General features: G+C 38.1%; 1 protein-coding gene and 1 non-coding gene across 2 annotated transcripts in view; both read left to right on the forward strand.

Moving 5' to 3' along the window:
• Positions 1 to 1,555: 1,555 nt before the first annotated feature.
• Positions 1,556 to 13,424, forward strand: part of LOC127232523 (melanoma inhibitory activity protein 2-like) — a 30,871-nt gene continuing 19,002 nt past the window's right edge. Inside the window, 8 exon segments of the mRNA XM_051198649.1 lie at positions 1,556 to 1,642; positions 6,025 to 6,156; positions 7,501 to 7,526; positions 7,622 to 7,706; positions 9,250 to 9,332; positions 10,496 to 10,619; positions 11,809 to 11,880; positions 13,218 to 13,322. Of these exon segments, the coding sequence (XP_051054606.1) occupies positions 1,625 to 1,642; positions 6,025 to 6,156; positions 7,501 to 7,526; positions 7,622 to 7,706; positions 9,250 to 9,332; positions 10,496 to 10,619; positions 11,809 to 11,880; positions 13,218 to 13,322 (645 nt within the window). The 5' untranslated portion in view covers positions 1,556 to 1,624.
• LOC127232527 (small nucleolar RNA SNORA26) lies at positions 4,654 to 4,775 on the forward strand. Its single transcript, XR_007835393.1, has one exon. It is a non-coding gene; the product is annotated as a small nucleolar RNA SNORA26 (small nucleolar RNA).

The raw sequence follows: 13,424 nt of genomic DNA on the forward strand, positions 1-13,424 counted from the left end.
AAATGAGTCATCAAGAATGAAACCAGATCCAAATTATAAAGGATCTCAGTCTGTTCTTCACTACCTTGCCAATATGCCATGTTGACATTTTCTGCTTAGTGTATTTGAACAGTGTCACTACTGGCCTACAGCACACATGCACTGGAGTTTCAGGCTTCTTCTCCATGTAAGAAAGCTTAGTTGGGGCCAAAACCCAACTCCAGTCAGCTCTGTCCTAAAACCACATGGCCCAAAGTGATAAACTAAATTTGGGCAAGTACAGGTGGTACCTAGTTTTGCAACTTGGTGTGGTTCAGTGAGCACAGCAAACACAGGTAGCTCCCAGAACTTCCTTGAGGGCAATTAATACTTATCAGTTGATCTTCTGTTCAATCACCCTGAAGGTAACAACTGGGGAAATGAACTGACACATCAGCTCTAACTTCCAATTTAGGGAAAAACAAACCAAATTTCTGATGCTTAAAAACTTTAGATGGTCTGTTTTATTTGTTTGTTTGTTTTTGTTTTCTTTTCCAACATACTTTGCCAAGTTCCTACATAGTTTTCTTGGAGGAAATTCAAAGCAGTCATTACTTGGAAGCACATGGAGCAATGAAATGAGATCTGATACTGAAAAATAAAAAGACATTTCAGAGCAGTGACTCTCAGGTCCTACATTTGAGATACACAAAAGCATCAGCTTATTTCATGAGGCCTACAAATAGGATGCTAAATAGGGCAGTGCTGAGCAGAATGTCTCCATCTCCAGGAATTAGTACACACACACACACACACACACACACACACACACACACACACCCACCCACCCACCCACCCACCCACCCACCCACCTACCTACCTGCTATTAATTCCGAGTCAAGAAAGGATATTTCTTAGGAGTCAAGTGCTATAACTGGGCTGATCACAGTGAGTTCGAAGTGTGAATGCTTCATCGTCTCTTACGTCAGAGGCCGTTTTCTGACACTGATTATGACGGAGGACGACATCTCTGCGTAGGAGCGTTTCCCCCTAGCTACTACAGTGTGGCTTTTGGACTGGAGAGGATAGGACAGAGCATGATAGTAGCTGTAACTTGGGGGCTGAGCTTTCACTCTGGGGCTGTGCCAGGCCTCGGAGTGTAGGGCTGTAGCCCCAAAGTTGGTGCTTCAGCTTTTAGTGTTCCATAGGGGAGTGTTTTTTTTTTTTTTTTTTTTTTGTTTTTTTTTTTTTTTTCTTTTTGTTTTGTTTTTTTGACTTGATAGGACAGAGTGCGATAGTAGCTGGGGATAGGGGGCTGAGCTTTCACTCCGGGGCTGTGCCCCAGGCCTCGGAGTGTAGGCCTGCAGCCCCACACTGGGTGCTTAAGTTTTTCTTGCTCCAGCTCTCCAGGACTCTGGTGCTGGAGGTCAGAGTGCCAGCGTTGACGCGTCAACTGAGATAAGGAGGTGGAGAGGGCAGTGGTGCCAGCCGGCCCCAGAAGCCTTCCCTTTCCCAGTGTCCACTGACTGTGCTCTGCTCTGCTGCTGTCCATCTGTCCAGCTGCAAGGCCCCCCCCATGGTGGGCACAGGGATGGCGGTGCCTCGTACTGCCACCGTGGTGTGCCCATGGAGGATTTTTGAGCTGCTGCCAGTTCTAATTATCTTCATGTTCTGTGAATTTAAAGTAAGTAGTTCCATGCTCATGGTTCATTTGCCCATGAATAAAAATGCTCTATGGAGGTTCTAAATGAAATAAGGATTTTGGTCATTTTCATCATGTTGGCTGTTTGGGGAGAAAATACACAAAATTAATCCACAGTTGAAGTCTATTGCCTATAGAAGTACACATGCAAAATAAGGGAAGGGAGTGATTGTTTTTCCTTGGGTTGCTGGCAAAGTCTTTAGACTGAGCAAATAAGTTTCAGTAGATGAGGTGTGAAAACAGCATACACAGGAGCTCACAGCATAAGTGAGCCAAGGGCCTGATGTGACATGATGCTCACTGTAGACCAGTGGGTCTCAAGGATTGCTGTGGGGTGTGAGATCCAGCACAGGCTCATCAGTGGTGAGACCCATAGAAAAATGTATAGATATTCCTGATAGTATGAGAATCAAATGTCATGGGAAAAAACACAGGAAGGAGAATTGATAGGGATAAGGATAGAGAAGTTGGTCCTAAATGGGGCAAGAAGAAATAAGAGCTAAAATGAGTGTGACTTTCTTGATTAGCTGCAGAGAGGGGTGGGATGTGTGAAGAATCTGGAATAGTCCCAAGTTCCTGGCTCTGTCAGCTAAGTTACTGAGATGGGCCTTATGGGAAGAGAAGCATATTGTAGATGAGAGATGATTTCAGATCACACACATCTCCCTCAGAATCCACAATCAGGGCCTAGGGAGATGACTCAGTGCGGAAAGGAAAGTGCTTGCCATGATCTGGAGTAGGAGCCCTTAAGGCAATGTAAATGCTGGGTGTGAATAGAGGAATCCCAGGTTCACTGGTCATCAGTTTATCAGAGAATGTGTGAGCTCTAGATTCAGTGAGAGACTCTGCCTTAGAAAAATTGAGGTAGAGAAGGAAGACATTACAACAGCAGCCTCTGGCTTTTCACATAAAATACACAGGCACCTAGCAGTTACCAACACTTATTTTTGATAAGGTTGGGGGTGAGGAACACGGAGGGATTTTGCAGACTTGGCTGGATTTTCTGTGGTTCAGTGGGCTGTGTGGATGTGTGTTGCATTTTGTAAGGGAACAATTCTCTCCCCTTCAGGATGGTGTTAGCTATGAGTCTTCTATTGGTGCTGTTTGTCAGATTGAGAAAAGTAGTCCTAGTTTGCAGTCTCCTGATGATTAGACGGTCGATTTTCTTACATGTTTTATTACTATCTGTTGAGATCTTCTTTTTCTTCATTTCTTTTACTGTGGATTATGACATTGATTTTTTTAACTGAGCATTACATTCCTTTCTGTGTATTTATGGTGTGTGTGTGTGTGTGTGTGTGTGTGTGTGTGTGTGTGTGTGTGTGTGTGTAAATCCAAAGCCCCAAGAGTCGGTTTTTTTCCTTCTACCACATTGGTGATGGGGGTCAAACACAGGTCCTGAGGATTGGTGGCAAAGTTTTTACCTGCTTAGCTATCTTCCTGGCCCAATAATATTTAAAATTTTTATTTAGATTTATTTATTATATATAGTGTGTTCTGTCTCCTTATATCCCTGCAGGCCAGAAGAGGGCACCTCATTGCAGATGGTTGTGAGCTACCATGTGGATGCTAGGACCTGAACTCAGAACCTCTTGACAACTAGCTAATGTTTTTAACCATTGTGAGATCTCTCCAGCCCCTGCCCCCACATATTTTTTTTTACAAAGTCTTTTATGACTATAAATTTTCCTGTTACACACTGAATTAGTTGTTTTGTGTAAGTTTTATGTTGCATTTTATTATTTTTTTTAAAAAAAACCTTTTATGTTCATGGATGTTTTGCTCGTGCATGTATGTCCATGCGTCACATGTTTGCTGTGCTTAAAGATGCCTTAACGGGTGACATATTTCCCTGGAAATGGAGTCATAGATAGTGGTGAGCCACCAAGTGGATCCTGGGAAACAAACATGGGTCATTTATCTACAAGAATGACAAATGCTCTTAACTGCTGAGCTCTCTCTCCAGCCCTTCCTGTTTTTTTGATAACTAATTTTAACCCGTTGTAATCAGAGACGATGCTTCTTGACATGGGAATTTTTTAATTGAATTTTTACTATTTTAAACTATGTGTATGTGTGTGTATGTGCTTGTAGCTTCAGCTGCCCAAGGAAGCGGCAAGAAGGCATCAGATCTCACAGGAGCTGGAGTCATGGGCAGGCACTTAGGGACTTCTTGACATGGATTGCTGCAAGAGCAGCAAATGTTTTCAGCTGCTGAGCCATTTCTCTGGGCTTGGCCATGTGGTTTGATTATTTAAAGAAACAAAACAAAAAACAAAGAAAACATTGAGGTGTGTTTTAGCTTAATGCCTGGATTTTTTTCTGAAGAATCTTCCATGTACATTTGAGAGTGAATGTATTTTCTGCTATTATTGCATAGTATTTTGCTAGTATGATAGTCTAACTTATTTGTAGTGTTTTTTACCGTGTTGTCTTTTCATGCTGACTCACTGAAAGTGAGATCTAAAAATAACTAACTACTGTTGATGAACGGTTTGTTTTATCCTTACTTCAACAGATTTACTTCATTTTATTGTTCTCTTGCATAAAATCCTACATCTTAAAGACTGAGCTAGCCTTTTCCATCACATCTTTGTTTCTAGTAACAGTTTTAGTCTTAGTCTTTTTTATCTGCTATCAGAGGAGTCTACTTGTTTATGATCAGTTAGTATTGGGGTCTGGTAATAAAGACTAGAATAACGCACTGAGGGAAGATGGATTCAGGAAGAGGTAAAATATGCAATTAACTGCAGGCCTTACTCTGTGAGGTGTGGAAGAATATTTTAGAGGGTATGTGGAGGGCTTGGATATACATTCATAGTCTCTGGAGTGAGATAATGGAAATATTTGCCATGCCTGAATATCTATTCTTGTGATCCTAGAGGCAAATCGTTGGTATCATTGCCTTGCAACATGATATCACACTTTTTTTGTATGTGGCTCAGGTGAGAAAGAGAGAGAGGACCAGGATAAAATATTTTCAACCCTTTTCTGAGCCCTTGTAAGGTCAGTCCTGTACCTTAAGGATCCAAAACACAAGGTTAAATGAACTCTCCATGAAACCCAGAGCAGAGGCTGTGCACCTACACTTTGGATCCTTTCTGGAGTCACAGATGTAAAAAGGAAAATAAAGATACAGGGAATAAAAAAAGAGAATACTATTGCATGTATTTTTTTTTGGTAGAAGTTAATAAGCTGTAGATAGCAGCTTGTAAAAGGTCCTTGTCATGTACTAGCATAAAACAGGTTTTATAGATAGTAATTATCTAAGGATTTGTTGTTCATTTTGTCAGACCCCAAGGAGAAGACAGCTGTGGAGTTTCTAGATGGTGTATGTTGATGCCTGGAAAGAGTCAAGCCCATCATTTCTAGGGTTGTTTTTGAAAGAACCATTTTCTTTTTTGGGCTCAAACTGCATTAATTTAACTCAAGAGACAGGAAGGAAGGGTTTACATCCCAACTCTGAAGCTCTATCAGTAGTTTCTTATCACTCTCCCTTCCTCAGAGGACAAGCTGCAGATCAGTGTTTTTCCTCTGCAGGAAATGTTTTTTCAAACCCAGTGCATATGGATAAATCATGAACTTGAACTCAGGGAAAAGAACCCAACCCAGATCATTGATACTTTTTTTTTTTTTTTTTACTGGATTTTAAAAATCTTTGGTAGGGACGGTGTCCCCATCTCCTAAATAAATACATTGAGATTTATTCTTACTTACGAATGGCTGGCCTTATCTCAGCTGTTTCTAGCCAGCTTTTCTAAATTAAATTATCCCATTTCTCTTTATGTGTTGCCTCTGAGCTCTTTTCCCTTTATTTATTCTATGTGCCTTGCTTTCCTTCTTACTCTGTGACTGGTGCCCTTGGTGTCCTCCTCCTCTTGTCCCTGGATCTTCTCTAGGTCTCTCCTCCTATTTATTCTCTCTGCATGCCAGCCAGCCCTGCCTATTTTTCCTGCCTAGCTATTGGTCTGTTCAGCTATTCATTAGGCCAATCAGGTGTTTTAGACTGGCAAAGTAATGCAGCTTTACAGAGTTAAACAAATGCAACATAAAAGAATGAAACACATATAAAATATTCCACAATGTTCTTTTCTTGATACTATATCCTTATCCTTTAACTCTCCTGGAGTTATGCTCTGTGGAATCTCCCCATAACTTCTGTTTGAAAACTACTGTTTCACCACACTTAGCCCCTCAATAAGAACAATTGTAATTTACTAGAAAACATGTTTGGAGGCATTCTGCTTTGTATTTTATGGTAGCCCATTCAATATGAATAGAGTTGGCCACAGCCACCTGTGCCTGTCTTTGTACCAGTACTGTTGAAGAAGCATGCTTATAAGTTTATTTTCTTTGTCTTGAAGGTTGTGGCAGCAGTGCCTGAAGATATGACAACAAGCTTTGATCCTAGTGAGCCATCATTAGAATCGCTGATATGTGTGGTTGCCATTGGACTGCTTACCATTTTCTTATTTCTTTGGAGAGGATACCGATCAGTAAGTAACTACTTATAGTAAGTGAATGGTCATTCTAAGTTTTTTGTTTTTGTTTTTTAAGTTTATTTCCTTTTATGTGCATGACTGTTTTGCTTGTATGCATGTGTGTGTGGTACGTGTTCCTGGTCTACAGAAGTGATTAGTGGGCCATTGTTGGATGCCCTGGAGCTGGAATTACTGATGACTGTGAGCTATAATGTCGATGATGGCATTTGAATTTTGGTCCTCTACAAGACTAACAAATGTTCTGAGCCATTTCTCTCTAACCTTCATTTTGTGTTTAGATTGAACATCTAATTGGAGAAACTTGTTATTTCAGGGAAATGAGTTAGGTCTTAGTGTTCTGCGTTATGCTAACAGGTGGTTTTTAAAAACTGAACAGAGATTAACAGAAATATTTTTATGTAAGTGTATTTTAAAGGATTTTATTGTAGGGATACTACACACTAGTACTAAAGCCCCAACCTTTCTTTCCCTTTTCTTCTTTAAATTTGGGGTGTCTGTGTTTGTTTTTAACAATATTAAAAAGTTTGCAGGTGTATCTACTTCCTAACTAAGAGTAAAAATCGCCACTTTCATGGCTCTCCTGGATCCTATATTGCTTTTTCCTATGGATCCTATATTGCTTTTTCCTATGCTAACTGTTTTTAAGGAGGGAGTCATAACATAGCCTTTTCTTTCTGAGACTTCTTTTTAGATGTTGGCCTTTGTGCTTCTGACTGACTTCATTTCTAATATCTTCATGGTTTTTTCTTCTTTACCTTCTGCTTACATATATCCTACTGTTTTTTTGTCATTTTTTTTTCTTCCAGTTTTCTGTCTCTGTTTTCTAGGTGGCATGAGTGTTCTTGCTGCGTCCCTTGATCACTTTACCCTATCCCCACTGTTCTCAAGGGTGGATTTATCCCTTCCTTATCGAAAGCTGAAGTATGAAGAAGAAAAATACTAATGAGTTTTTTTAGTCAGTCAAGGTCTAGAGTCCAATGATATTTCATATATTTTTATTTTGATTATTAACCGTAGGAGATTTAATAATGGTGGCTCCTTAAAATACTTTGTTTTAGAGCCAATATATGCATGGGAAACATGGAGTTAAGTGGAATTATACAGTTTTCTTTAGAATAAGACTGTTTCAGAGCCTTTAATATGATAACACACATGATACCACACAATGGGAGACCTTACTATATAGCATTGTTTTCATTTGAAATAGAAGGCTTTCGGGTAATTTATTTACCATAAGGACATAAGAAAGTTGGCATCTTAAAGCTGGAAGTAGAAGTCAGATAGATTTGCTTGATGATATATTTGTTTTAATGTAATTTTGTTAAATTTTTGTTTCAGATTCAAAGCCGACTTTATTTGAGTAAGTAGTCTTTTTTGATTTTAGATCTTGTGATTGTATATAATTTAAAGCGTTTTCACACTTTAGTCATAATAATCTTTTCTTTGCTTGCTCAGTAAGAGAGAATAGACTGGCTGTGGAACTTGCAATGGAAATCAAAAAGAAATGTGATCTAATTGACAAAGTGTGCCTTGCTCAAAAGGAGGTAAGATGTGTTTGAAAATACAATCCATCACAGTGTGGAGCTTAATTGTTCTCCATGGGTTATTGCCTGCCATCAGAGCTTTGTTTCAGACCAGAGCTCTGTTGCTGCTCAACTTCATCACTTAGCCATTCTCTTTGCAGCCACCCTGGTGATGTGTAGTGTTTACCTTCCCTGACTAATTAGTCAGATCACCTTGATTTGCTTATTGCTCATTTAGATATTGTAAAATTGTCTTTTAAGTCTTTTCCACGTTAAAAGATGACTTTATTTTTATTGTGTGTGTCTATTTGTGTCTATGTGTGTAGGCGTGTACCAAGAAGGCATTTGTGTGTTGATCATAGGATCATAGGACATGGAGGAGTCACTTTCCTCTTTTTATTACGTGGGTCCCTAGGATTGAACTCAGGTTATCAGTCTTGGCAGCAAGCTCCTTAACTACTTACTGAGCCATCACACTTGCCCATTTCCATCCTTTTTAAATGCACTCATAATCTTTCTCAGTTTATGCCATATAGATTAGGGCCTTTGCTTTTACTATTTTATGTCGTATATAAGAAAGAGTTTTGTCAGATATATGGATTGTAAATCTCTTCTACTCTGTGGCTTACATTTCTGTTTTGTTCAGTGTCTTAGAAGGTAGAGGATTTGAATTACAATTTAATGTAGTGTAATGTTTCATGAGATTTTTTTTTTTTGCTTATCAAGGATGTAAAGGTACTTTTACTTGTTATCATGTAGAGACTTTATTTACTGTTTTCATTTGGGCATGCTAGGGCTACTGTGACAAAAATACCTTTAGCAGCAGAAGTGAATTTCCTTACAGTTCTTGAAATGAGTCCATGAAGATATAGCCAGGCTTTGCTTCCTCTGTGATATGTCCCTTGACTTTAGATATTGCTGTCTGCTTGTTATGTCTCTCTCTGTCCTAGTGCTCTCCACATAGGATACCAGCCATATTACATTGCAGTCATCTTAAATCCCTCATTTTAACCTAGCTGTATTTAAAGGCTTTGTCTCTAAATAACACAAATTCTGAGGTGCTGAGACAGGGTTTCTCTGTGCATCACTGGCTGTCCTGAAACTCACTCTGTAGACCAGGGTGGTCTGAAACTCACAGATTTTATCTTCCTTACTTGCCTTATTTATCACATGATATAAATGTCTGATAGCCAGTTACCACATATTGTTCTACTGACAGACTGGAGAAGCGATTAATCTGTTCAGGGGATAGTAGATGACTCACTTCTTTAGATCCACTTTAGTCACACTTGCTGTTAGGGTTTTCAGCCCCAGCAGATGTGGGGCAACTTTGGTAGTCACAAAGGAAACGTTCTGCCATATGTTGCCTAGGCTGGTGGTTGTGGCTTGTTTGTAGACCTGGCTTTCCTCAGCACAGTGTTTAGATTGCAAAACTAAGCTCATAAAATCCAAGGGTACTTTACATGGTGGATATAAATTCTGTTTCCTTCTTTGGTGTCTATTTAGATACAAGTTGAGATAAAATTTGTATTTTTTTCCTCATGTGTTCCCTTGTTTTATTCAGTGTGAAGGCTTAGAGTCATCCTTAAAGGAGGCCAACTTTGACAAGGCATCAACAGAAGTACAGAGTTTGAAGGTAAAAAAAAAGTATGATGTAAAAGCTAGGGAAAAGGTTCTTATTAGAAATATCTTGTCTCCTCAAAAATAATTATGTCAGAGAAATATGAAATTGTGTATCTGGATCTTACAATGTACAGAAAAAAGTTAGTGGAAACAGAATAGTTGTAGGTGGCATAAAATATTTTAAAACATAACAGTTTTATCTCTTGTCATTAACTTGTTTTGAGGGATACAAAATCAGTTTATCAGAAGCTATAGATTTATAGAAAGAAAGAAATTCTGCATTCTGTACTCTGGTGAATGGATTGGAAAGACAATTCCTACTTTTGACATAGTTTGCTCCAGGAAAGAGACATAGAACTCTCACAAATTTAGGCATAGTAGCAGACAAGTAAGTTGTGACCATATTGTTTTTTCTTACCATGGTAGTAGATATTTACTAAAATTAGAATTGAGGTTTACATTGTAAAGAGTGGCATGGTGATAAATATTTAATCCCTTTCTGTGCATCAACCCTTGTCTACACACTCCATCACAGCCAGTTTTCAGTCCATAACCATGATTTCACAGAATGGAGAGTTTAGGAGAGATGGACAGTTAACTCTCTTGATTCAGAGGACACAATGACTTGTCTTAACAGACAGAGTATGATGTGATGAAGTGCCTCAATACTCTTTGAAAGTGGAACGGTTATTAAAACTGAATTGTGAGCCTGTAGAGTAAATAGAAGTAGCCTGCTCCTACCAATGATAAAACAGAAAAAAAACTTTGTCCCTTAGATTATGTGTTCAGTCCAGTATGTCAGTTCTGTCATCCTCTGTCCTGAGTAGCAAGTCTGTTTCTTATGATTTAGAATGCCCTTGTAGAATCTGCAGGGAGTTTAGACTCCAAATAAACTCATTAATTTTTCTTTATTTTTACATAAAAGTTTTTTTGGAATGCAACTGTTTTAATTCCTTCAGTGGGTATTCATTGTTTTCCGTGGTTAACTGGTGGGCACCTAAAATACTTACACTTTTTTTTTATAGAAGTTGCTGGCAACTGTTAAACCTGTTGTTATTTTAATATTTGAGAAATGAAAAAACGTATAAAGTGTTTATAAATTTGAGTATACTCATCTGATTTTTACCCTACACTCATCTGATTTTTACCCTAACTAAAAATTCTTATGTTTGGCTTGTTAAAGTTAGCTTTCTATTTTAGGCAACTTATAAAAATCTAGAAAGAGATAAATCTAAACTTGAAGAAGAAATATTACTTATAGAGAAGAAACTAGAAGAAGAGAGAGCTAAACATCATGAAGAAGAGGAATTGGTGAGTCTTATATATTCCAAGAGAATTATGAATCTTACCTATAAATTAAATATTGATTAAAATATTATATGTGAGCCAACCATAGTGGCACAAACTTATAATACCAGCACTTGGGAGGAAGAAACAACAGTTCCAAGCTATCCTGCCCTGAAATGTAAAGAAACTCATGTATATAAAAAATGGAATGCAGGCTGGGCATTCTTGACAAATGCCTTTAATCTTAGCACTCTGGAGGCAGAGGCAGTCAGATCTCTGTGAGTTTGAGGCCAGCCTGCTCTACTGAATGAGTTCCAGGAAGGTTCCAAAGTGACACAGAAAAACCCTGTCTTGAAAAATCAAAAAAAAAAAAATGATGTAGAATAATATGAGAACAAAAATTTTCACATCTGATCTGATCTTTTCACCTCTTTTATTTATTTGTTGTTATGTTTTGTTTTTTCAAGACAGGATTTCTCCATGTAATAACTCTGGCTGTTGTGAAACTCACTATGCAGACCAGGCTGGCCTGGAACTCACAAAGATCCACCTCCCTCTGCCTCCTGTTTTCTGGGATTAAAGGCATGTGCCAACACCTCCCATCAAACTTTTACTTTTTAGATGTTATGATGAGTGGCTTGTGCATATTCCTGTTTTCTTATTGTTTATATTCATTGACATAGTATTAGAATATAGTCCTGTATGTATGAGTGAGGCTGGCCTAAAACTCATGACCTTCCTGTCTGTGCCTCTTAAGAGCTGGGATTACAAGTGTGCACCCCCACACTTGGCTCGCTTGTTATTTTAAATGGAAAATTTCAATATTTACGTTGGAAGTAACCATAAAGAATATAACTTGAATATTCATAGTGAAAAATATATAACATATATATATATATATATATATATAATTTATTTTACTTTAAATTCTGGATTAAGCAAAATCTTGATGTGTGTGAGATTATTTAACATACGAATTAGTGGGTTCACCTTAAACCTGAAAAGTTCTATCATGTATTGCTTTTGTAAGGACATCATGTGATTACATAATTTTTAAAATCCTTGTGAGCACTTGGAATGCAAGCTGACAAGGCCTCCTTATCTGGCCTCTCCCTTTTATTAACAGTAAATTAACAATGTATTTCACTAATGCATGTTGTCTTGGAGCAAAATAGACTTATTAAATACTTACTGACTGATACTGTCTTTTCAGATGAGTCACCTTTCAAAAATGATCCAGTCTCTAGCAGATGAATCACAGTCTGTCAAATCACAGCTAGCTGAAGTAAGTTAAGTTGAAATAAATTAATCTGTCACTTCTGAAGACCATTTATGTTTCATATTATTATTAGGTATATTTGTCAGAGTTTTTTAGAGGAACAGAACTTATGAGATGTCTCTATCTATCTATCTATCTGTCTATCTATCTATCTATCTATCTAAATATCTATCTATCTATATATCGGGTATTTATTAAAGCGATTTCCAGGCTGTGTGCCACTCAGACCAGCAATGTCAGTCTACCAACAGAGAGTCCAAGAATCCAGCACTTTCTCAGTCCATGAGGCTGGATATCTCACCTGATACTCAGTATACACTGGAATACCAAAGAAGTAGGCTGTAATGCCAGTGAGGGTGAGGACCAGCAAGCTTCCTCTTCCATGTCCTTTAGATAGGCTGCTGCCAGAAGGTATAGCCCGGAATATAGGTGGATCTTCCCACCTCAAAAGATCCAGATTAAATGTGGGTCTTGCCACTTGAAATTATTTAATTTAGAAACAGTACTCACAGCTTCCTTGGGTTTTAGTTAATTCCAGTTATCATTGATAACCAAACAGCCATCACATTAGGTAATAAAATATTGTTAGTATTTGAAATGTAGCCAATCTTAAATATGCATCTGTTTTAATGTGTTACTTTGATTGAAATTCATTTTCCTCTAGATATATTTAACCTAGGAATGTATCTGAGCACTCTTGAAGTTGTGTAACATGTATCGATAATAAATAGATTTGCTTCCTGCTGTATAAAGTTTAGGTCAGGAGACAAAGTGTAAGGAGTATGGGGTCTTTCTCTAATATCTACTCCTACACTAGTGAGCATGGAAGAGAGAGGTCACCAGTGGACTGTCCTCCTGAGACCTCCAGAAAGCCTTCAATTCTAGTTAGAGTTTCTTTTCTAAAATCACAAAGTGGGCAGGCAAGCAAGCAAATTTTTCTGAAGTGTACATGGCAGTAGCAGGTTGCTAAGGGTGACAACCCATTCTTTCAGCTATTTCTCCAGGTTATTCCCTTCCTGGTAGCAAGTGAAGCCATGTTTGGCAAATAGGCAGTAAAGCAGTGTTTTAAGTAAGCCGCTAAATAAACCAATAATTCTGTAACTAATAATTGTTCTTTTCTATTTCAGTAGTTAACAAAATGGTCTGCATTGTACATGGAAGGTTCAATAATTTGTTCAAAGTCATGTGGCAAATGACTTTGTCTATCAAAGTAGTGTTGATACTGCCTCTGCTATAAATAGTGGAATGTTTTGGCTTTTGCTTACATTTTATGTTCTTCAGAAAAGACATAATCAGGGGGCTTTCTGCTTAATTGTTATAAACGGTGTATTTCTCTTACTTAGGCCAAAACCACACTAAGAATATTTGAAATAAATAAAGAACGACTTAAAGGAGTAATAACAGATACCTTGAATGAAAATTCTCAACGTCAGGAAAGCGTGCGTCAGGTTTGTAGACTACAGATATTTTTTTTAGATATGAATATAGCCTTTGATGTTGTGGGTACTCACAAATGAACCATGTGTGGAGTTGTGTAGTGAATGAGTAAG

The sequence above is a fragment of the Phodopus roborovskii genome, unplaced genomic scaffold (assembly GCF_943737965.1).
Source record: "Phodopus roborovskii unplaced genomic scaffold, PHOROB, whole genome shotgun sequence".
Taxonomy (NCBI): Eukaryota; Metazoa; Chordata; class Mammalia; order Rodentia; family Cricetidae; genus Phodopus; species Phodopus roborovskii.